General features: G+C 41.4%; 1 protein-coding gene across 2 annotated transcripts in view; it reads left to right on the top strand.

Annotated features, from left to right (window-relative positions):
- The window catches only part of OSBPL11 (oxysterol binding protein like 11), a 1,295,440-nt gene that overhangs the window by 867,779 nt on the left and 404,839 nt on the right, over positions 1–22,822 (top strand). For both annotated transcript variants that reach the window (XM_044075008.1, XM_044075009.1), the window contains exon 7: positions 12,885–13,033. In XM_044075008.1, coding sequence (XP_043930943.1) covers positions 12,885–13,033 — 149 coding nt within the window. The remainder of the gene's footprint in view (positions 1–12,884; positions 13,034–22,822) is intronic.

The raw sequence follows: 22,822 nt of genomic DNA on the forward strand, positions 1-22,822 counted from the left end.
GGGGCTGACCAAGGGTAAAGTATTACAGAATAAGTTGGATCTCATAGAACAAGAAGAGGCACAAATGCAGAGTGCTTAAAAGAAATTAAGGCAGTACCTGGATAATGTGCACGAGTTTAGAAAGACTGCTTTTAAGCAACTGTTTGATAACCACAGAGCATAAAAACTTTGTCACAACAACTTATGCAACAGAAAGTAAAAAAAAAAAAAAAAAGTTTTTTACAAACTTCAGGAGCCTATAACAAGAAAAATAACCAGAGATCCTGCAGAGGTATTAGAGATTACTTACATTTTATGAAAATTATATAAAGCAGAGAAATAAGGAAATAAGAAAAAGCACAAATGGATTTTTTTTCTGTAAGATTTAAATAAGATTTAAATATTACAAGGTTAGGGTAGATGAGGCTCAATTAACAGTTAAGATCAGAGGAGATGAGGAAAAATGGTGATGTATAACCAGTCTGCAGGAAAGCCTTCAGGAATATATGGTATTCCAGTGGAAGTTTGGAAGCTAGGAGGGAAGAAGAAAGTAATAAAGATTTGGAAGGTTTTGTTTAACAGTATTTTGAAAGGGGGGAAGCACCAACATCCTGGAAAAAGCTGTAGTGGCTGTAATACCTAAAGACGGTGATCCAGCTTCGTGTTGGCCTTTTTCAATTTTAAAGCACGATTACAAAGTGTTTGTCTATAATGGCTAAAAGAATGGCAAAGGTGTTGCCAAAATTGATAGATATGGATCAGTGTGATTTTGTGGAGGGTAGGCAAACTTTTAATAAAGTTGATGGATCCAGAAGGAAGCAGAATGTAAAAAAAATACCACAGTTGTTGCGTTTTGATGAATTTGATGAAGAGAAAACATTTGACAGAGTAAGCTGTGATTTTAGGAGTAGAGCAGTGGAAGTATTTGCATTTCCTGATACAATAATAAGGTTAATTATGAGGATATACAAGAGATTGGAGGCAAAAATCAAAGTGGGGAGGGTTCCTCTGAAAATATGTGCCTGAACAGAGAAATCAAGCTGGGTTGTCTTTTTTCCCCTTATTTGTGTTATATTTAGAGCCATTGGCAAATAAAATAAGGGACTCGGAAATTCAGGGATATAATTGTATTAAAAAAAGATTGCTTTATTTGTAGAGGACAGGATTTTATACCCGAGGAAACCAGAATAGGATATCTTAGTGTTGTGAAACAGTCTGACACAATTTGGATTTTTTGGGATATAGCATTAATGAAGGTAAAACTGTGGATAGATGTTAACTATGTATCCACACATGAATTGGTTCAGCAATAAACATATTTATGTGGACATGATAAAATGAAGTACTTAGGAGTATGGCTTAAAGAGTATTATGGTAGCTAAGAGTATGTGGGTCTTAAGAGACCAAACAAACAGTAATACAAAATCTGAGAAACTTGAAGCTCTTGCCTACGAGTATAGATAGCAAGATACAAGCAATAAAATGTTTTTAGTCCCTGTAGTTTTTATACACAGGTCAGACATATTATTTATCAAGAGTAGAAGCTGTGGACAGTAATTAGAGTTGAAAGATTTTATCTGTGAGGTGAAGAGGACAAGGATCATGTGGGATAGTTTGATTCTTCCAGTAGAAAAAGGGAGTTCAGTTTTACGTGATTTGAACTGATATTTTAGAGCTGCACAGTTAAGGCTCTTACACATAACACAAGCAGAAAGCTGGAATTCATAGTGGAAAGGGGTGTTGATGAAGCAGGCAAGTAATTCAAGAAAAAAGGAAATAGTGGGATTTTGGAATCAGATCCTTAAGGAAAATAACAGCCATGCAGAGTGTTATGGAGAAAGGAGATACTGCTGATTGGGATGACTGCAATTAGCAGTGCACAGAATATGCAAGAGTGGGCTGGAATCTACTAGTGGAAGCTGGCAAAGGAACCATGGTTTTGAGAATGAATAATTAGTGAGGTTCATTGGTTGGTAATATACTATTAGCCCTAGGGCCTATACAAGCCTAGCCATAACAATTCCCTGACTATTTCTTCCTACAATATTTACTTCCCTGGACCCCTGTCTAGCAGGGTGACTGACGTGATCCCCGGGGTGAATTTCCTATCTCCCATCCAGTCTTCAAGGTTCCTTTTGAAGAGAGCCAAAGAGGCGCTCTGCTTGACATGTGTGGGCAGTCTATTCCAGAGTCTGGGGAGTCTCTGGGTCAGGAACCTATCCCTCCAGCATGTTTTGTTCATTATGATGACAAGGTTTAGATCCCTGGAGCTTGTGGCACTGAGGGATTGGGATTTCTTTAAGTGTAGCATGTCCAACAGCTCTGGGTTTGACATGGCATTGTATGTTAAGCAGAGATCACCTCGGAGTAGATGATATGTGACAGAGTATAGCTGGAGTATTTTTTAGACTGTCAGCATAGGGCATCTGCTTTAGGCCTGTGATTTTTTTAGTGAGATATTTCTGTGGCTTTTCCAGTTGTTGCAGATGTCTTGAGAGGTACATACCAAATGAGGCGTTGTATTCTATTATGGGTCTAATGAGGGATGAGTACAGTGGACAATGACCTCCTTTTTTCTGGATGAAAAGCCTTTAGTGATGAGGTGTGCCACATAGAAGGATTTCCTGACTGTTGTGATGATGTGGTTATTGAAGGTGAGACCACTGTCCACCTGTGTCCCTAAGTCTCTTTATCACATTTTCGGTGTTTAGTGTACTGCCACCTATGTGGTAATTCACGGGTACATGTTTTTCCCAAAAGAGATAACTATACATTTCTTGACATTGAGCTTGAGCCCATGGCTCTGGCACCAAACATCTGTTTCTGTAAGGCCCTTTTGTAGAATATCCACATAATTTGGGGATTCAATAATGACTCCCAGTTTGCAGTCATCTGTGAACTTTGTTAGCCAGAGTCTCTTAGTGTTGACCTGTACTTCAGAGAAGTAGATGCCAAACAAGAGCGGTCCCAGGACTGAACCCTGAGGTACTCCACTTGTCTGGAGCTGGATTTGGAGTCAGCTACTTTTACATTGTGATTTCTGTCAGTAAGCCAGTTGGAAACCTGTCGAGTGACATAGGGATTAATGCCCAGCTTAGTAAGTTTATCTATGATTCCAGAGTGGGGGATGATATCGAAGGCCTTGGCGAGGTCCATATAGGCTGTGTGGACCACCTTACCCTTGTCCACAGCTCTGGAGACTGATTCAAAGAAGTTAGTCAGTTTCAGGAGACAAGATCGGCCCTTCACGAACCCAAACTGGGTGGGGGTCCAATGTTTGAAGGTTGCAAATGTCTTTGTTTATAAGTTCCATGATAATACGTTCCGTGGCCTTGCAGATCAGGCTCATCAGACTGATGGCTTGGTAGTTCCCAGGATCCAAGGTGGATCCCCCCTTGTGGAGTGGGATAACTGTAGCTGTGCGCTACTCAGTGGGCACAAAACCTGAGGTGAGGCTATGATTAAACATGACACTTAGGTGAGGTGCCAGTTCATTTTGTAGTCCATGTAGTACACAGCCCAAGATGTTGTCTGATCCCATGGATGCTGTATTCTTAGCTTTGGAGAGTGCGGTTTTTACCTGTGTGGCCCTTATTACTGGAATTTGGCAATCTTTCGGTATTGAGATGGGCCCTGTAGGGGGTGAGAAGGGGGGGTGAAGTTGGCACTGAATCGATCTGTCAGGATATTGGCAATATCCTTGGGATCAGTATATTTAATAGCATTCTGTTGTAGCTCAGAGCAGATATGAGCATTGCATTGAGGGAAGGGTAATAGAATGGGAAGATGCAAAGAAGGCATTTGGACTGCAGGCTAGAGACTGTTTTCCTTCTCAGGGATTGATGTCAGAGTGTAGGCAAAGAGAGAAAAGGATATGTGAATCCTAAATGAAAAATGTGGACTGACTGAGTTGTAAGTTGAATCTAGAACAGAAGCTGCTGTTAAACGGATAATTAGTAGGGCATATAAAATATTGCAGAATAGCTATAGGAATCAATCAGAGGAGGTCAGAAAAGACTGGGAAGAGAGATTAGATAAGTACTTCAAAAAGAAACAATGGGAGCTCCCAAATATGCAGCAAAATGTAGAAGATTTAGGATTTTTCCTTGGAAGTGTTTGCATAGGTACTTTTGTACCCAAAACTGACTCCAAAGAATTTTCCCTAAAATAGATGGTAAATGTTGGAGGTGTAATGGGAAAGAAAAAGGTACCTAGGAGCATATGTTCTCTGAGTGTAATGAGCTAGCTGACTTAAAAAAATTCCCTACAGAATACTCTGGAAGGAATACTTGGCAAGCAAATGAGTGTAACTAAGGAAATTATTTTTTGAGCTGGGATACAGGATCTGAATTGCCTAGACGTAGTAAGGCCTTGTTGAGTGTAATTCCGGTGGCTGACAAAAAAGCAATTACTAGAAAATGGAAATCAAAGTCTAAACCAAACATACTTGGAAGTAGTGAATATTGTAACAGCAATAAAAGAACAAGAAGTGGGACTTTAGAAAAAATGGTAATTGTGGGAACAATGCATGTAGGAAACTGTTTTGGAGGAGGAGTGAGGTTTATGGGAAGGCAGGAATTGAACAATTTATATAAAGTTGGTGTGATTATATTATGTAGAACAATATTTGTGATGTGTGATGTTTGTAAATGTGAATTTTTTTATATAAATATAAGTTTGCTAAAGTGATAATTCAGTAAAGGTGTTATTTAAAAAAAAAAAAAAAAAAAAAAAGCCAAACATGCATGCCTACAGCTAGTGGGGCATGGCTTTATTGGCCTGAATGTACCCATAAAGACTTAAAAAGTAAAAACGTCATGGACATTTAGCTGAAGCAATGTTATGTCCTTAGGGAGTCATGTGCATATATCCCTTGGACCTCCACTACAGAAGGTTTAAGGTCTTACTTAGTGAAGTGTGGATGGGTCTTTCCTGCATGCATACAGACCAGTGCACACGCAGATGTCTCCCCGTAGCCTATGCCTTAAATGAGATAGGTTGCTAAGATGAGGTGGTGCTGTACAGTTCCCTGCACTGAGGAAAACTGAGGTATTTCTTGAAACACAGCCCTGATTGGGGGGGACATGAAGCCAGACCTTCAGGCTGTAGGCATGACTATACATCCTCTTGGCAGCAAATAGCTACTTGGGCATCAGCAAGGACATAAACTTTTCCATGAATGCCTGGATGATAGCCATCTCTAGTCGGCACTTTCTCATTGTGGATTTGGGCTGTCACCACATCGAGAATAAGTGGGCTTAAGATCCACTGGAAGATTGGAAATTCCTTGGCAGTGGCTCTGAAGAAGTTAGAGGAAAGATGAATATTGATGCATGGGGTCAAACAACTGTGTCCATCCCCTGTGTCTGTATCAAAGGAATTACCTTTATAGTCCTTGACCTTTCTTTCAGAAACTCTTCGTATCTTCTCAACAAAAGTCCTCAAAAACAGAAATTCAAGAAAAAATGGCAGGGGGTTTCAAAGAAAAGGGGTCAAACCCAGGGGTCCTTCCTTCATGTTAAAGATGTCGGACTACCTTTAAATCCCCCCCCCATCCCCCAGCTTTCAGGCATTTTTCTAAACCTTTACATCACTGGCAATGGGTAGGATCTGACACTTGATTACTGAAAATAATTTACGATGGCTATAAACTTCAGTGGGCATATCTTCCCCTTCAGTTAGGTATTCAAAGAGCCAAGCTCACTTTTTCCCCCAAATCCTATCAAATATGTTATCTCTGTAAAGAGCAGAGCATTTTTCCACTTTCCAAAAGAGAAAAAGCTTCTATTCAAGGATTTTTCTAGTACCCAAGAAGGAAGGCAGGTGGAGATTGAATTTTAGACCTTTTTAGTTCCAAGTACATTTTTCCTAGTGCCAGAGTTCAGGATGCTAACCTTGCAACCCCCCCCCCCCCCGGCTTGCTTAGCCATTCTAGTCCTTAAGTATGCCAGTTGTCCTATCCCTATTCACAAAGACCGCAGACATTTTATCTAAGATTCTTTATGTTGAGCTTGTTCTTTCAGTGTACATCTTTTCCATTTGGTCTCTCTACTACTCCAAGGATATTCACAAAATGATTTCCTTAGTTCATTACCTTCTAAAGACTTTAGGGAACAAACATATTCCCCCACTAGGATGATTATATAATTCTGGCTACTACCGCCTATGACACTCTGGCTTTCCTTTACTTTCCATGAGTCATGAGTTTATGCCATAGTCTAGGTTTCTGATAAATCTGGAAATGTCTTCCCTGGTCCTTTCTTCAGGTTAATCTTTCTAGGATGCATATTAGACATTTCTCTGATGGTAGCTTACGTACCTCCAGACATCTAGCTCACCAGAGTTGGTCCACAGCAGAAGAATTCCTCAGAATTCTTGGTTACAGTGCCTCATCCGTTCTCATGATTTGTTTAGCCAGCACCCACAAGAAAAATTTGGTGGTTTCTCCAGTCCGTCTGGACCCAACACCAGCATCCATTATCATTCCCTTTACCAATCCTAGAATTCATCAAAAAGGAAGTCTTCCAGTGGGCCAGTGAAGGCCATCAGAACCCAGAGATCCCATTTTATCTCCCCATTACTACTTACTCAGTCACAGTGGACTCCTCAGATTTTCCATGGTGGTGCAGCTTCTGTAGCTATCAAAGTCTAGGCCATGTGGTGTCTGATTTTAGGCACAAGCACATACACCTCAAAGAAATGATGACTCTGATAAAGGCTATCATAACACCGAGTTAACTGTGGACACATTGATAACTGTTAGTCGTAACAGACATTACCACAGTTGTGATGTACATAAACAGGGGGATAAGGAATGAGGTCCTACCCCTTGTGCAGACTAGCCATAGTGGCCTGGAAGCTAGTATCAGAGCAGTGTCTCCCTACAGGCAGCTTACGTTCCATCAGATCAGAACATAATAGCACACTGGCTGAGCAGATCCAGGACAAACCCTCATTATTGGATGTTGCACCTAGAGGTCTTCCTGAAGATTGCCCATCTGTGGGGAACCCCAAGTAGATACGTTTGTCTCCTGTCATAACTGACAGTTACAAAAATTCTGTACCAGAACACCATGCAAAAAAAGGGCCTGAAAAATAGATGTCTTTCTTTATGCCTTCCCCTCTTTCCTGCGGTGTCCACAGTCTTGTTAAAGATAGAGGGGGTCTCTAATGGTACTTGGTACACCCCTTCCAATTTGGCCCAGACAACATTAATTCTCCTTTCTCATGCACCTAGCAAGAGGCATTTACCAAAAATGTCTTCACAAGGTGGGATCCATTTGTACAGGACAGGACATTCTCAACTTACACCTGACTGGACTAAATGGAATCAAAAAACATATTTTTCCCCAGAGGATGTGAAACAGGAGGCTAAAAAGGCTGTTACAATGCAATTATATTTAGCCAGTTTGTAGAGATTTTCTAGTTACTGTCATAATGAAGAAAAGGATGCATGCCAGGGGGGGGTGGGGTGGGGGGGCTCTGGTGGTCCATCAGTACCTGTATGAATTGCTCGTCAGGCTCATTTTACACCTCTGTCAAAGTGCACCTATTAGCCATTTCTACTTGTTTGACATTATATCCTCCCTTGTGTTCATCATGTAGGTCACTGCTGCAGTAGCCTTAGCTTTATGGGTTATATACTGCTAAGGATGTAATCTCTGACCTGCTTTCAGGTGCCCAAGCAGTTAGCTTTGGCTGCCAAGTCATTCAGAGCTTTCCTAACACTGAAGAGCACTTTTCTTGTGGGCTTTCATGGATTGACTGTTGGCTGATGCTGTCTCATTGCTGGCTGTATAAGCTCTCTTCAGGGAAAAATTTCTGATTCCTCAGCCGAGTTTTCTGGTGACCTTAGATTTAAAAGCTGCATATTGTCACATTTCATTAGAAGCAGATTTCAGACCTTCCTTAAGGTTTTCTGTGCCTCAACCAGATTATCAGTTCTCTGCATGACCTTTGGTCTGTCCAATGTACCTGGGGTATTTGCAAAGCTCCTGTGATACCCTACTGCAGACTGCAAGGTATTCACATTATCCTTATTTAGATGGTTTGCATAATTTTGCAAAGTCTTTTTCAAAGTGTCAGTTTTATCACCTGAGAAAGGAATCACTTACACAGACTTGAGTTCCAGAAGACCATGCAAAAGTCTTTACTCCTTCCCACAGGATTGTTTTCCTGGGGTTTCTCTTAGACATCTCATTTCAAAGAGCTTTTTTTTCCACAGGAACAAGTAGATCAGTATTTAGGTCAATTCCTATGTTTTTCTACTTAGACCACTCTCTCAGACAGGGAATTTGTCAGGATTTGGTGTCTTATGGCTTCCGTGATTCTCATGATCTGTCTCGCAAGATTACACGAGAAAAATCCAGTGGTACCTAAAATCTGTATGACCCCAACAACAGCATCCCCTGACTTTCCATATTCTACTTTTGGGGTTTGTGATAGGGGAGATTTGTGTTGGAGATACCAAATTTGTCATAATCCAAGTCCTCCATTTTCCCTTCTTGCTCCAGCACCAGCCAGGTGCAACAGGCACCTTGGACTTTGCTTTGGGAGCAGTGATTGTGTTATAACAATTCAGGGTCTTTGGAACAAAAAAGACAGACTGAATTACATAAACATAAAAGAGATGTTGGCACTTAAAATGCTTTCTACTCCTGAAATCATCTGTGGTCCCCAGGACCTGTACCAGGTGTTTGCAGACAACATCCCATGTATTTGGTACGTATACAAGCAAGGATGAACCAGATCTTACGCACTGTGTAGGTTAACTATGGTAGCATGGGATGTAACTGTTTAGCACAGTCTCAGTATACAGGTATCTTGCTTACCATCAGAACAAAATTGTTTGGCAAACAAACCTAGCAGCACCAGGACAGACCCTCAAGATTGGAAATTAATCGGTGTGGGGGGTGGTTGTGGGGCAAGAATTGATCAAACTGGTGAGAGCACCTTAAATAGATCTCACAAAAATCATTCAGCAAGGTTCTGCTCCAGGATTCCATGCAAGAAGGCCTGGAAGACTGATTTTCTTTTTGTTGGACAGGAATGTTCCTTTATACTTTTCCACCCTTTCCACTACTGTCCAGGGTCATTCTGAATCTAGGGAATGACTCTCCAAAGATCATTGAGGTGAATCCCTTGTTGCTTAGGCAACAACAGTGGTTCTCCGTTCTGTTGTAAATGGCCAGAGGTAATAACGGCAAGCCTTCTCACCAACTGGACATTATCACATAAGACAAGAGGTGTTTGATACATCCAGACTCCCAAATGACTGCAACTACCTTTTATGCACTATTTTTGAGGATGTGCAGCAGATGTTAAAGGAGGCAAGAAAACCTGCTAGTAGGAAACTGTATATTGGTAAATGGAAAAGGTTTTCCTGTTGGTGCCAAGAAAAGCATCAGCACCAATTCAGGGCTGACTTTTTTCTGGTTCTACAATATTTGTGTGAGTGACTATCGACTTACTTCCTGCATCGAGGTTTGTCAGCTTTTTCAGCATGTGCGTCCATGGATCCTCATCAGTCTCATGAAAATGTTGTTGAAAGGGGTGTTGCATATCAAGTCCGTTAGGAAAAAGGTGGCTGCTTCTAGGGATGTAAATTTTCTGTTAAAAAAATAATTCTTGCTCCATTTGAACCAGCTCATCAAGCTAACTTGAAGTTCTTAACATGGAAAACTGTTTTACTAATTGCTTCTACCTCTGCACGAAGAGTACCTGAGTTACAAGCAGTTATGGTGGGTCAGCTTTATCTCATTTTCCAAAAAGGTAGGGTTTTTTAGAACTAATTCTTCATTTATGCCAAACATGGTATCTCAGTTTAGTTTGAGCCAAGCTATTCATCTCCCTGTTTTCTTTCCAGAGCCTAAAAATGACAGAGAAGGGGTACTCCATACATTTTATGTCCTCAGGTAACTATGGCACTGTCTTGACAGAACAAAATCTTTCAGGAACTCTGATTTCTTGTGAAGGTAAGAAAAAAATACATAATGTGTCAATTTCCAAGGGGTCATCTTATGCTATTACTTTTTGTTATACCCAACACAAGACCATTCCAGCCAGGGTCACGGTTAATTCTTCCAGGGTCTTGGCTTCATCTGTGGCATTTTGTAGATTCTAGAAGTGTTACAGAAGCAGCAGCTTTGTCCTTCATGCACACTTTACAAGGCACTATAAATTATATTTCTTCTCCCAGTCTTTGACGGGCTTTGCTAGGGCCATTCTCCTGGGACTCCGGGGCCCTTCTCCTCCTCCCAGTTATGATAAGCTGTGGTAATCTAGCCTTATAGCTAAGGCTACTGCAGCAGTGATCCTATGGTTGAGCAAGTAAGCGTACCATAGTAGATGTTTAAATGATCACTGCTGCAGTAGTTGCTCTTTCCCCAAAGTGAGGACCTTGTCAGGGCTGCAGCCTCCCTCACTCTGTTGGCATGAAAGCTGTGAAAGGCTTGGCACCCAAACCTGACTTTTTATTTGGCTCAACTTGAGCTGACTAAAGATTTGGGTGCATTGAAGATGCTGTTAAAGTTTTGGAAGCTAGCCGGCTGTTCTATACATAGCAGGATACAATTCATGTAACTAAGACTATTGCAGTAGTGATCATTTGCACATCAGCTCTTATGGTAAGTTTACTTATTCAACTTTACATTCCTCTTTATTCCAATTCAAACAGTTCTTGAAAGAAGGGCTTGCATATTAGACCACCTAGAAAACAGGTGGCTCTATCCTGGGATCTTAACTTTGTGTTGAATAAGTTAACTGTACCTCCCTTAGAACCAGCAGCTATCTCTTCCCTGAAAATGTCTTACTTGAAAGGCGACTATGCTTATTGCCCACTAAGCTTGGTTAGGCAAGTTTCTGAGTTGTAGGTTTGCATATCTTCTCAACCCTATTTGATTTCCCACAATGACAGGGTGACTTTTAGAACCAGTCCTTCCTTCCTGCCCAGATTAGTTTTAGTGCACTCTGAAGCAGATTATTTCTTTATCTGTGTTCTTTCCTGCTGCCAAAAGGAGGACACAGAAATTCTTCACATCTTAGATATCCACAGGCAACTTGGAAATTACCTGTACAAGCCAAACAATTTTAGAGTATAAACTTTTTATTTCCAAGCAGTTTCCAGGTGGCTGTTTTAGGCTACTTATTTCTGTTCTCATCATGGAGAAAGCCCTTATCAGAAGGTCAAGACTTAATCTACCAGAAATATGGCTATTTATGGGGCCTTTTGGAAAGGGTTGGACTGCAGAGCTGTTCTAGTGGCATCTATTCGTTCATCAGTGCACACTGCTACTAAACGGAATAAAATTGAATCCTTTCATAGAACCTGAACAGGGCACACTAGAGCTGTTCTGCAAGCTCTTCTAGACTGTGGTTCTGCTGCATCCACCCCTCGCATAATGAGATTTGGCAATTGTCCCATATAGCTAAGGGTTACTGAAGCAGTGATCTAATGTTGAAAGTAGTACAATTGTGTAAGTTAACTTACCATAACAGTAGATGTTTGAATAGATCACTGCTGCAGTACTAGACCCTCCTCCTTCTCCTTTTTATTTTCTTGTGTTCCCTTGGCCAGGATGGGGTCCCTGTCACATTTTTTTCTTTTTCTGACTTGACATTTTGGTGCTTGATTTATTTTTCTAGAGCATTAGGCCTTGGCTGCCTTCCTTAGTACAAGAAGGGTCTGAATTTTGGCACTCGTGCTTGAGTGGACATACAGTGTGCAGGAAAAGCGCTCAAAATGTTTGCTTTAATAAACTTAATAAAAGTATGATATCCTTGGCTGGTTATGTCCCATGTATTTAAAGGCTACTGCAACAGTGATCTATTTGAACAGCTGCTGTTATGGTAAGGTGACGTAACACAACTGTACTTTCTTGAAATATTCTGGTGTACTGCTGCATTTTTCTTCTTGGAAGACTCATCTGATTTACCTTATTTTATCCCCATCATTAAGGTACTTAATTAAATGGATGTATGTAATAAAACACTTTTTTGTATAGCAAAATCCATATATTGAAACTCTCATTTTTGATCCTTGAGATCTGCAAATCAGTCTACAGTTTAGTCATTCATTTTTGGTGATAAGGGTACATTTTCAGACATAACCTTTGTCTCTTACATGCTGCCCTTTTTAACTAACATTAAACATATTAAAATGAATGCACATTTGATTTTGCAGCTTGGGTTGAAGTTTAAGTTCATTTAATTTACATGTTGGTCACAGTTGCTAAACGACAGTGCTGCTGCAGTTTCCCAGACATTGGAATAAAGTGGAATATTTTCATTATTAATGTGAAGTGATATCAGTTTTGATAACCTTAGCTGAGGTAACCAGAGACTTTTGAATCCTTAACTGAGTGGACTGACGGCTTTCCAGATAGGGCTGTTGACTTCCTTTTAGTTGCAATGAAGGTGTCTTATTATTTATTAAGCAGAGTATGTTGTTACTGTAGCAACTGAAACTTGTAATACCAGAAAAACAATGTTTTTGTGGATCTCAATTAATCCACCTAAAATCTGCATGACCATAGCTGATTAAGAATAACCAAATCTGTAGTTTTTTGTTTGCATTGTCATGTATATTTATGAAGAAATGCAGTCTGTATATTCTTTTAAAAGAATCAAGGTTTTTTTTTTAGTATCTGGTTACGCACTTCATATTTCATCAGGTTACTGCTTGTGTGTACTGTATTTAACACAACCAGTCAGCTGTCTGTAATCACTAAAGTAGGCGTTGCCTAATTTCTCATCTTCTCCTTTGCTGTTTTTTTTTTTTTTTTAATTACTGCGATGGTTTCATTTGTTTAGCTGTGTGTAAAACAAAAACTTGCCTTCTTATTTGAAATCATTTAAAAAAACTCTGATTATGCACAAGCTGGAATGCAAACTGCCGTTTGTTACAGGGGCAACAATCGAGTGGCTGGAGCAGAAGATACCTTTGTCTGACCACCACAGAAATGGAACTGCCCATCAGGTCTTCACAGCTGAGCAGAGCAAATCAACATCCTCAGACAGAGAACAGTCTTTCTCAGAGTCCTACCAGATGACAAGGGTAAGGTAATGTAAGGCACGTATGATTTACTGAAGTACTGCATTTGCACAACTTAAAAAAAAAAATAAAAAATTGTGAAAGTTGGAAAATGTATTCCATTGAGCTGTATTTCAGGTGATATGATGTTATTCTAGAAAGGTAGAATAAATTGAGGTAACCTTCACATCTCCACAGTTTAAAGTACATGAATTATTGAACTTAAAAATTATCCGCCCATGATGCAAATGTTGTTTGGTTTATCACCATTAAATTATTTTTACAACAGTGAAATACACTAGATTTAGAAAACTTGGTTTACTAGAGTAATGTGGTGGTTACCATTTCTATTTCACATTGCTTTCTTTCTCCAGTTCTGTCTTTCCCTGTAGTTTATTCATTTTGATTCTATTTGTATGGGATTTTTCCATTCCTAGTATGTTTTTCTCGTACATTCCAAAGATAGTCCGGCAGAGGGATTAATAATGCTGAATTGTCCTCGGGTGTGTGTGTGTGATTGTGACTGTGTATGCCCTGAGATGCACTGGCAACTTGTTTGGGGCTCTGCCTTTTACCCATTGCTTAGTAGAATAAGATCTGTCGCCTTCTCCCATGACCGTGGTTTGGTATAGAAAATGAATAGGTGAAATGTCTAGTGAGTAAATTAACCAAGTCGTGTGTATCTGGACCATTAATGTATAGGGTCTGTAAGTGATATTTTATCCAAAATATCTTCTTTATTTACGATTGACTGCACTTCAACAGAAGTGCTCCTTACACTTTCATTTTAGATCCATACTCGTACAGTATGGAGGTGCAGCCCCCCCCCTCACACACACCTCAGCACTGTACCATTTTGAATTATATTGTTAATGTTTTTTTTCTGGTTGATGGATTTAATGTGGGAGAATGGGCAACAGTGAAGTCATTTTTGATAAACTCCTTGGCAGTTAATACTTGGGTATCTGATGTGACAGAGTAGGGCATTGATAACAGTGCTCCTGGCTGTGACAGTGGTTGTATGTTTGAAGTTGTCCTCAAGCTGCTAAAACCTGACCAGCAGCAGAGTAACTGACAACTTCTCAGTGGTTTGGAGGAGTACGTGGTACATCAGTGTTGAAATGGGTACACTTTTACTGACTGGTAGTAGGCTTATCTCAGCATTATATGCATGTGTGGCATTGGATATGATGATAGGAAAAACCTATTTGTCTCTGGTTTGTGTTGTAGCTTGCTGCTTACCCACATAAGGTTCATCTTGATGAAAATAAGAGCCAGTTATTTTTGTCCAACAGTGGTGACGGTTCCAGAAAGAGTACTAGCTAAAGCTGAATGTGGAAGGTGGGTGGCAGTAAATCTGATGGGCAGCTAGGAATGGGTTTAATTTGACTAACTATATAGAGAACAATACTATAAAGAAGAAGAGGGCAGTGTGTTGCAACATGCATCATGTAGCCCAAGCTATATGGCTCCTGTAGGTTGGGCTGTTGGAACATCTGCTGTCCTAGTAAGTCTACTTAATGTCTAAGTTCAACATATAGATCATTGTTGCAGTAGCCTAAGCTGTGTGGATCTTAACCCTCATGACCAGCATAAGGAGCAGGACCTGCGTAGCTTAGTCTATTTGCAACAGTGATCTATTAATGCATCTACCGTTATGGTAAGTGTAGTTATACAACTGTTCATTCTTAGGGCCCTTTGGTTCTTGCTGAGGTGAGTATGTTCCAGTAGGCTTAACTTGTAAGCCTTGGTCTACATCATATCCAAGTAAACGGACACTCAGAGCTGTGTAATTATGTGACTTCTGCATTTTATTTAAGATGCATGTGATACTCTTAGTATACAGACTGGATCTATTTGGAAAGAGTGCTTGTTTCCACCTACCCAAGCTGCTTGACTGCTGACTATGAAATCATAAGCAGAACTGTAATATCTGACGTAACATGGTGCCAGAAGTGATTCAGTTTATTATAAACATTATGTGGTATAGAAGAGGAGGAGCATAAACTGAAATGTGCCTAAAAAGTACATATCATAAAAGTTTCTTTACAAGGTTAAAAGTATGTTTAATCTGTTTAATTTTGCACACAGTTTTGCACTGTCCAGCAGATTTTAGTTATTTTGTATTTAGTGGGGTTGATCACTGACTTCAATTTACCAATTTCAGGCTCAGCCTGGGATATAAAGTAAAAAAAAAAAAAAAAAAATACTAGTGTTCAGTATATTAACAAGTCATGGCAGTTTACAGTAAATGCTGTATACATACATACACATACTGTATAATACAGTAAACATCCAGATCTTAAAATCATCAGCTCCACAAATATGTAATGAAGACATAATATATACCAACCTCAAAATTAACCAAAACAAAACCATCAACATAATTGGATGCTACTTCCCACCTGGCCAAAACATCCCTCCACTAGAAAACCTCCTCAGCTGGTCTACCCACCATCTCCCCCAAGAAACTATCATCTTAGGTGATTTCAATATTGACTGGCAATCCTGTTCTGGCAACAATCCAACCCATCAAGTACACCTTCATGGCTTCACTCAACTAGTCCAGTCACCAACAAGGATAAATAAAAACTCCACCAAGCACACTACCCTGGATTGGATACTAGTCAGTAAGAGCCCCCAGTCTTATTTAACAGGTTGCTTATCAGATAGCCTCAGTGATCACTCCCCAACATTCCTACTCAAAAAATACCTATACCAAGCTAAACCTGTCATCTCCCGTCAAATAAGTAAAAAACTAAACTTTAACCCACCCACATTCATCTCATCCCTCAAAGAATGTAACTGGCATCCTCTAAAGTACCTCAGTCTAGATGATGCAGTTGAATTTTTTAATACTACCTTCCTGAACATTCTTAATTACCATGCCCCCATAAGATTCTCCAGAACCAAAGCACAACCCTCCCCATGGCTACAGAAAACCACTAAGTCAGAAATGAAAAACAGGGATAAAGCCTGGGAGCACTGGCGCAAAACCAAATCCCCCTCAGCTAGACAGAAATTCCTAGAACTACGCAATAGAGTCAAAAAGCTGATAAAACAGGACAAATCCCAATACTACCAGTCTGCCTTAGACTCCTCACAACACAGCCCCAAACAGTTCTGGTCCTCCATAAACTCCATCCTCCACCCAGGTAAAGTCAGTACCCCTCCTCCTAACATCCCTCACTCCTCAGAAAATATTGCTTCCTCATTCAACACACACTTCACCCAAACCATACTATCACTAGCTAAACAACACAACCCCCTTCCCCTGCAACCCACACCTTCGACTAGTAATCTCCCCACTGCCTTCTCTTTTTCTCCTGTACCTACCTCCAACATAAAAAAACTCTTAACTAAACTTAAACCCACCAAATTAGCAGCAGACCGCCTCCCAAGTGAATACCTACAAATCGCAGCTGATGCTCTGGCCTACCCAGTATCCATCTTGATTAACCAATCTCTGTCAGAACGTTACGTTCCCACACTGGAAAGTATCACATATAATTCCCCTCCACAAAGGCGGACCCTCCACAGAACTAACCAATTACCGCCCCATAGCTATTCTCTCTCCACTCTCCAAAATACTAAAGGGATGCATACACTCTCAGGTCTCAGACTACCTCCTTACTAACAACCTCCTTTCCAGTACTCAGCATGGTTTCCGACCAAACCATAGCACCACCACTGCCTTACTCTCCTTTACTAACACTGTCCTTCAGCATAAAAACAATGGCTACTTCTCCTCTGCTACTTTCCCAGACCTATCTAAAGCATTTGACATGGTCCCACACAAACAACTTATCTCTGTCCTCAATAACCTATCCTTCTCACAATCGGTCACCAACTGGTTTCAGAGTTACCTGTCTGACCGCCAACAATCCGTCGTATAGCAGAAAGACATATCTCCCCAACTACCTGTCTCCATAGGGGTTCCCCAAGGATCCATCCTTGGACCCCTACTCTTCTCTGTTTACACCAATAATCTAGCCTCTGCCACCAAACATGGCACACTCATACAATACGCAGATGACTCGACCATCATCTGCTCAGCCCAGTCCCTACCAAAACTGCAAAAAGTCACACAGGAAGCCTTTTCCTCTGTTGAAACATGGTTATCCAATGCCCGATTAATACTCAACCCAAACAAAACTAAACTACTCATCTTCCAACCCACCAAACATGCTCAAAACAACTCTCACTTTAACATCACGGCAAAAGACAACACCAGTATATACCCAACTGAACACACCAAATTGCTAGGAGTGGAAATAGACAATAAACTAAAATTTGACATTCACATATCCATGACTGTAAAAAAAGTCCACAAAAAAACTAGGAGCATTATACAGAAATAAGCAATTTTTCACCAAAGCAGCAAAGATTTCAATAGCAAATTCCCACCTTATCTCCACCCTACTTTATGCCTCTCCAATATATACCAACCTAAGGCAATGTGATCTAAACAAGCTAGAGACCTGCTACAAGAAAATCGCCAAATTCGCCACAGGGGCATCCTACCATAGTCACCACTGTCTCTCACTTGCTGAACTGGGCTGGCTTGAACTCCCTCACCTCCTTCAGTGGTATCAACTCTCACTTGCCCACAAACTAGTAAACCATCCACTAAATGTCCCATCCCTCCAGAATCTACTCCAACCCTATCGCACCACCAGACCACTAAGATCCAGCAGCAAAAATCACTTGCAGATCACTAAGGCCAATAACTCTGCTGGTGAAGCACTATTCTCTTGCGCCATAGCCAAATTATGGAACTCACTCCCACCCACAATTACCTCCATACCATCATACACCCACTTCAAAACTTTACTAAAAGAGCAACTAAAAACATGCTGGCTATGCCCTTGCAATTCCCACTCTAATATAATCCACCCCATCCAACCACTACCTTTCTTTCCACTCCACTAACTACCTTGATTATAGCAAGCTCAGATGCTCATAAGCCAGTACTTATTATACAGCACAAACTGCTTCATCTTGTAACATTTGTTAATGTCTGGTATGCACTTCACAGATAAAGATTCTAGTTGTCTACTGATGTACTATGTTCTTTATCTGGAAATATGTTGTAAGCAATTGCTATATAAATAGTTATTCACTATGTAATCCAGTGTATATACTGTCTGTTTATTTTAACTGTGGAGCTTTTCTTCCTGGGTCTCCGCTGAAAATGGACCTACGTCCAGTCGGACACTCCCGGTCAACAAATTTAAATAAATAAAAATAAATAAATAAAATGCTACTTATGTTTAAATATGTTTATAATATTGCCCATCATATGTAAAAAATTAATTGGATGGGAGAAAGGAAATTCACCCCGGGATCACTTCAGTCGCCCTGCTAGACAGGGGACCAGGGAAGTAAATAGGGTGGGAAGAAATAACCAGGAAATTGTTATGGCTAGGCTTGTATAGGCCCTAGGGCCGATAGCCTAGTACCAACCTATGATCCTAATATGAGATTCATTCAACTGATGCCATTTCTAACAAACTAAAGGTGATGGCCAGTAGCAAGTGTAAGTAGGTAAAGTGCCAAGTTTTATTGAGCAGATGTTACACTATGCCTCAGCAGTGTTTGAGACTTTGGTCAGAAGCTCCATTGTGAGGGTGTTTGGAAGAATCTTAAGTAATACCATTTTGTTTAAATCACTTACATTCTGCTTTCTTAAACAAAACAATATTTGAATGGCTACAATATCTGCATATTTTTCTAAATTTTTTGTAGATGGAGATTTTCATTCCCAGAGTCTGTGACTTTGTACATAAAAATTATGGTTGCTGTTAAGGAATGTTGAGAACAGTTTGCAAAGTGTTTCGTTAGATGGTAACAAAGGTTGTGGGAGGACAGAGCCATTGAAACAATCTCCTTGCCAAAAATGAAAAGTAGTTTAGTTGCAGCAGTTTGAACAGAAGAGATACAAAAACTGAGGCAGATAGATCTCTCTGGAACGAGCCAGGAGCCCCTTAGGCTTTTTTCCTTTTTAATATTGTGGGTGCAAGGGTGATGAATATGCATATTTTGTTAAATTTAGTTTGTTTATTTTGAAGTCTGAAGCTTCATCTGGAAGTGCCTATTCTGCATCTGGAAGTGCCTATTCCAGTTAGGTCTGCAGGATACGTTTTGCTGTACCGGTATGGAAAGTGTGAAAATTTCACTCAAAAGGCAGTTTTTGAGTTATTGTCTTAATGTGTTCTGTATGCAGATGGAACTTTAGATGTTCTTTCTGTTTCACTGTTGCAGTCATCACATTTGGGTTTATTCCTGCCAGGGTAGCCCTCAGCCGGCCTGAATACCAGAGGCTTAGTATTTCTGCGTCGGTTGCTATCACTTCAGGACTCACGTCAGGTCATCAGTAGTGTAAAGTAAGGCAAGCCGACACCATTACATCAGTCTTCCTTGCCATGGAGCCCGAAGCAGAAGCAGTTTGCATGAGTGCCGGTCAGCCGCTAAGTGAGTTTCGTCTACCAATTTGAAGCTGAAGTCTTCTAAAGCTATGTACTCCATTGGGGATCCTTTTTTCTTGCACTAACCGATGTCAGAAAAAGTTAACAATTGTATCGCCTGTGGAAAGCAAATACCACAATGAGACTTTCATTCTTACTGCATCACTTGTTCAGGCCCAGACCTTGAAGTCCCCCACTGTCGCTTCTGTGCTTTGTTCAGTGCCAGAACTAATCGTCGTCGAGCCCTTTTTGTAGCTAGAAATTTTCACTTAGTCATCGAACTCCGATATGGCTTCGGTAAGCCATCCGACAGCAGATCTTCCGAAAAAATGTAAGGATAAAGACAGAGACAAGATTGCACAGGTCCAAACCTACCGACGACGCTTTCGTTAAGCTAGTCGTCAGTTCTCCGGTCCTCAGTGAGGCGCTTTGACAGCCCCTGATGCCCGCTTCTGTGGATTTGCAGGCCGCTACTGAGACCCTCTCTGAGTCCAGTATGCCGCAAAACTTTTCTTCGACAAAGGATCCCACGGTCATCTCTACCTTGGATGGGTCTGAAGCTGCTGAGCAGGCACCGGCTTCCGAGGAAGTCCTTCACACTGCCGATTTTCGACATAAACCAACGTCTTCTTTCGCAGCTACCATTCTTTCGAATACAACCAAGTTTCTTAGGCCCAGGGTATGTGCCACACCCAAGAAACTGATAGGCACCTGCTTCCTTGCCTCAGTCTTAAATGCTTAAAATAGTGGAAGACCTTATCAATGCTGATCAGGGGAAGCCAAGCTACCCCCTCCAAAAGGAAAAGAGATCTGTCTCCTGTAGTTCTGTCTGAACAAGAGTCAGATGACTCTGATGCATCTGAATATGAAGACATGCAACCCCTTTCCACTTATGAGGATTCCATCCCTTCCGCCTTTCCCCCAGAGGATTTTTCCTCTGGGGAAACCCTTCATACCTTAAGGGAGGATTTCCACTGGAAGAGTCAGGACTACCCTCAGTCTAAAAAGAGACTCAGGGAATTCTTAGATCTTCCACAGCACAGACCCTTGGCCATCCCCCCAGTCCTGGATGTTGTGGAGGATGTTTTCCTGGAATCCAGCTCGACTCCTGACACCCTCCCTCCAGCACCCAGAAAACCAGACAGGTACTATAGAATCCCTGACTCGCACAAATTTCTTTTTAAAAATCCTACTGGTGACCCTGAGGTAATTTCTCAAGGGCCTAAAGGAATTAAAGCAACCTCTGCTAAGAATCCCACCCCCTCAGATAGGAATTCCTGAGCACTAGACAGATGGGGTAAAACAAGTAATACACCTCAGCTACTCTTGCTATCAGGGCACTAAATTGTCAGTTCCATATGGTAAAATTTCAGCAACATACCTTGGAACTCCTCAAACAAAAAATGTTTTTCTTTCCTGCTTATGCAGAATCTAAAGAGTTACAAGAGTTAATGCATTCTGCAAGTCAAGTAAATAAACTCACCTTGCACTGTGGTTTTGATGCCCTAGAAGCTCCTTGCAGGGCAGCAGTCACCGGATCTGTCCTTAGAATGCATGCATGGCTTAAGGAACCATGTCAAATCTAAATTGTTGGATGCCCCCTTGCACAAAGACGACTTATATAGCACTAAGGCAGAAGAGGTCTTAAAAAAGATGGAAGAAAAAGCAAAATCTATGCATACAGTTAAGGATTTCTTACAGGTTCAGCAGACATTGTCCCACCAAGCGCTGGTTCTTTCCTGCTCCCACTAAGCCAGTCCAACCCTGGGAAACCAGACCCCCCAGACAGCAGCCACAGTTAATGCAGAGATCTAAGCGGTGGACTACCTCCACTTCAAAACCAGGGAGTTCTAAGCCACCCCCTCATGGCATGTACTCACAATGATCCCCCCCACCCCCTCCCTCTGCCCACCTTCACTTACCCCTAGGAGGAAAACTCTCCTTTCACGCAAGCACCTGGGCCACCATTACTAACGACCACTGGGTTCTCAACATAGTGTCCCAGGGATACAAATTTTCTTTCCACACCCTTCCTATCCCAAAAGAGTTCAGAGATCTACCTCCAAACCAGTGGGCAGAGGTGCAAACGCAAGTCCTTTCCCTGCTCTCTATGAGGGCAGTAGAGCACATTCCTGCAGAACAGAGAGGCCAAGGTTTCTACTCCAGACTTTTTCTGCTACCCAGAAAAGAGGGCACCTGGCGCCCCATCCTCTATCTGTCCATTCTAAACACCTTCCTGGTGATCCCAAAATTCAAAATGCTCACCCTCTAGCAGCTGCTACCCATGTTCTCCAAGGATGCTTGGCTAGCCATCCTGGATCTAAAAGAGGCCTACCTCCATAATCCTATCATATTCCATGCAGGAAATATCTCTGTTTCAGGGCAGGATCTCAGCACTTTCAGATGTCTGCGCTTCCCTTTGGCTTATGTACTGCTCCCAGAGTTTTCACAAAATGTCTGGCTCTGGCCATTGCTTTTTGCAGACAAAGGAATATCCAGATTTACCCATACTTAGACAACTGCCTAGTTCAGGCAGACAACCAAGAAAAGCTACTCAAGCACCTTTCCTTTGTAAAGTCCCTACTAATCTCCCTAGGGTACACAGTTAACAAAAAGAAATGCAAACAGGTGCCCACCCATAGGATTATATTCCTGCGAGCAAACCTGGACACAGCATCCCAGTTGGCATTCCTTACACCAGAAGAGAAAAATTTCCTGACAGCCTTCTTCTTTCATCTAGCCACCAGTCCCCAGCTGTCTGCAAGGAAGATCCTGCAAGCTCTGGGTTTCATGGTATCTTGCATTCTACTCATTCCATATGCCAGACTGCATATGGGGAAACTTCAGTGGTGCCTAAAAAGCTTTTGGTGTCAACACACTCAAGACCTGGAGACTCTTATACGTATAATCCCTGGCCTCAGAAAAGATTTTCTGTGGTGGGCAACACCATGCTTTCCACAACAAGGGACTACCTTTCTCACCACCCCCCGCCACCCAGACCCTCACCACAGACACATCAAACTATGCCTGGGGTGCACACCTGGACAGCAGGTGCATACAAGGTCAATGGAGCCCACAGCAAATCCCTCTGCACATCAACCAAAAAGAGATGATGGCTGTCCAGCATGCCTGGGTAGATTTCAAGGCCCTTCTCTCCCCAGGGGCTCTCCTGATCAAAACAGACAACACCACTATAATTTGGTATGTCAACAAGCAGGGAGGAACTCACTCCTACCCTCTATGCACGCTGGCCATGACCCTTTATCACACAGCCTCTGCCATGCAACTCCATCTGTTAGCACAATTCCTACCAGGTTCTCTCAACTCTCTGGCAGACCAATTAAGC

This window comes from Protopterus annectens, chromosome 6.part0 (genome assembly GCF_019279795.1).
Source record: "Protopterus annectens isolate FY-2018-M chromosome 6.part0, PAN1.0, whole genome shotgun sequence".
Lineage (NCBI taxonomy): Eukaryota > Metazoa > Chordata > Ceratodontiformes > Protopteridae > Protopterus > Protopterus annectens.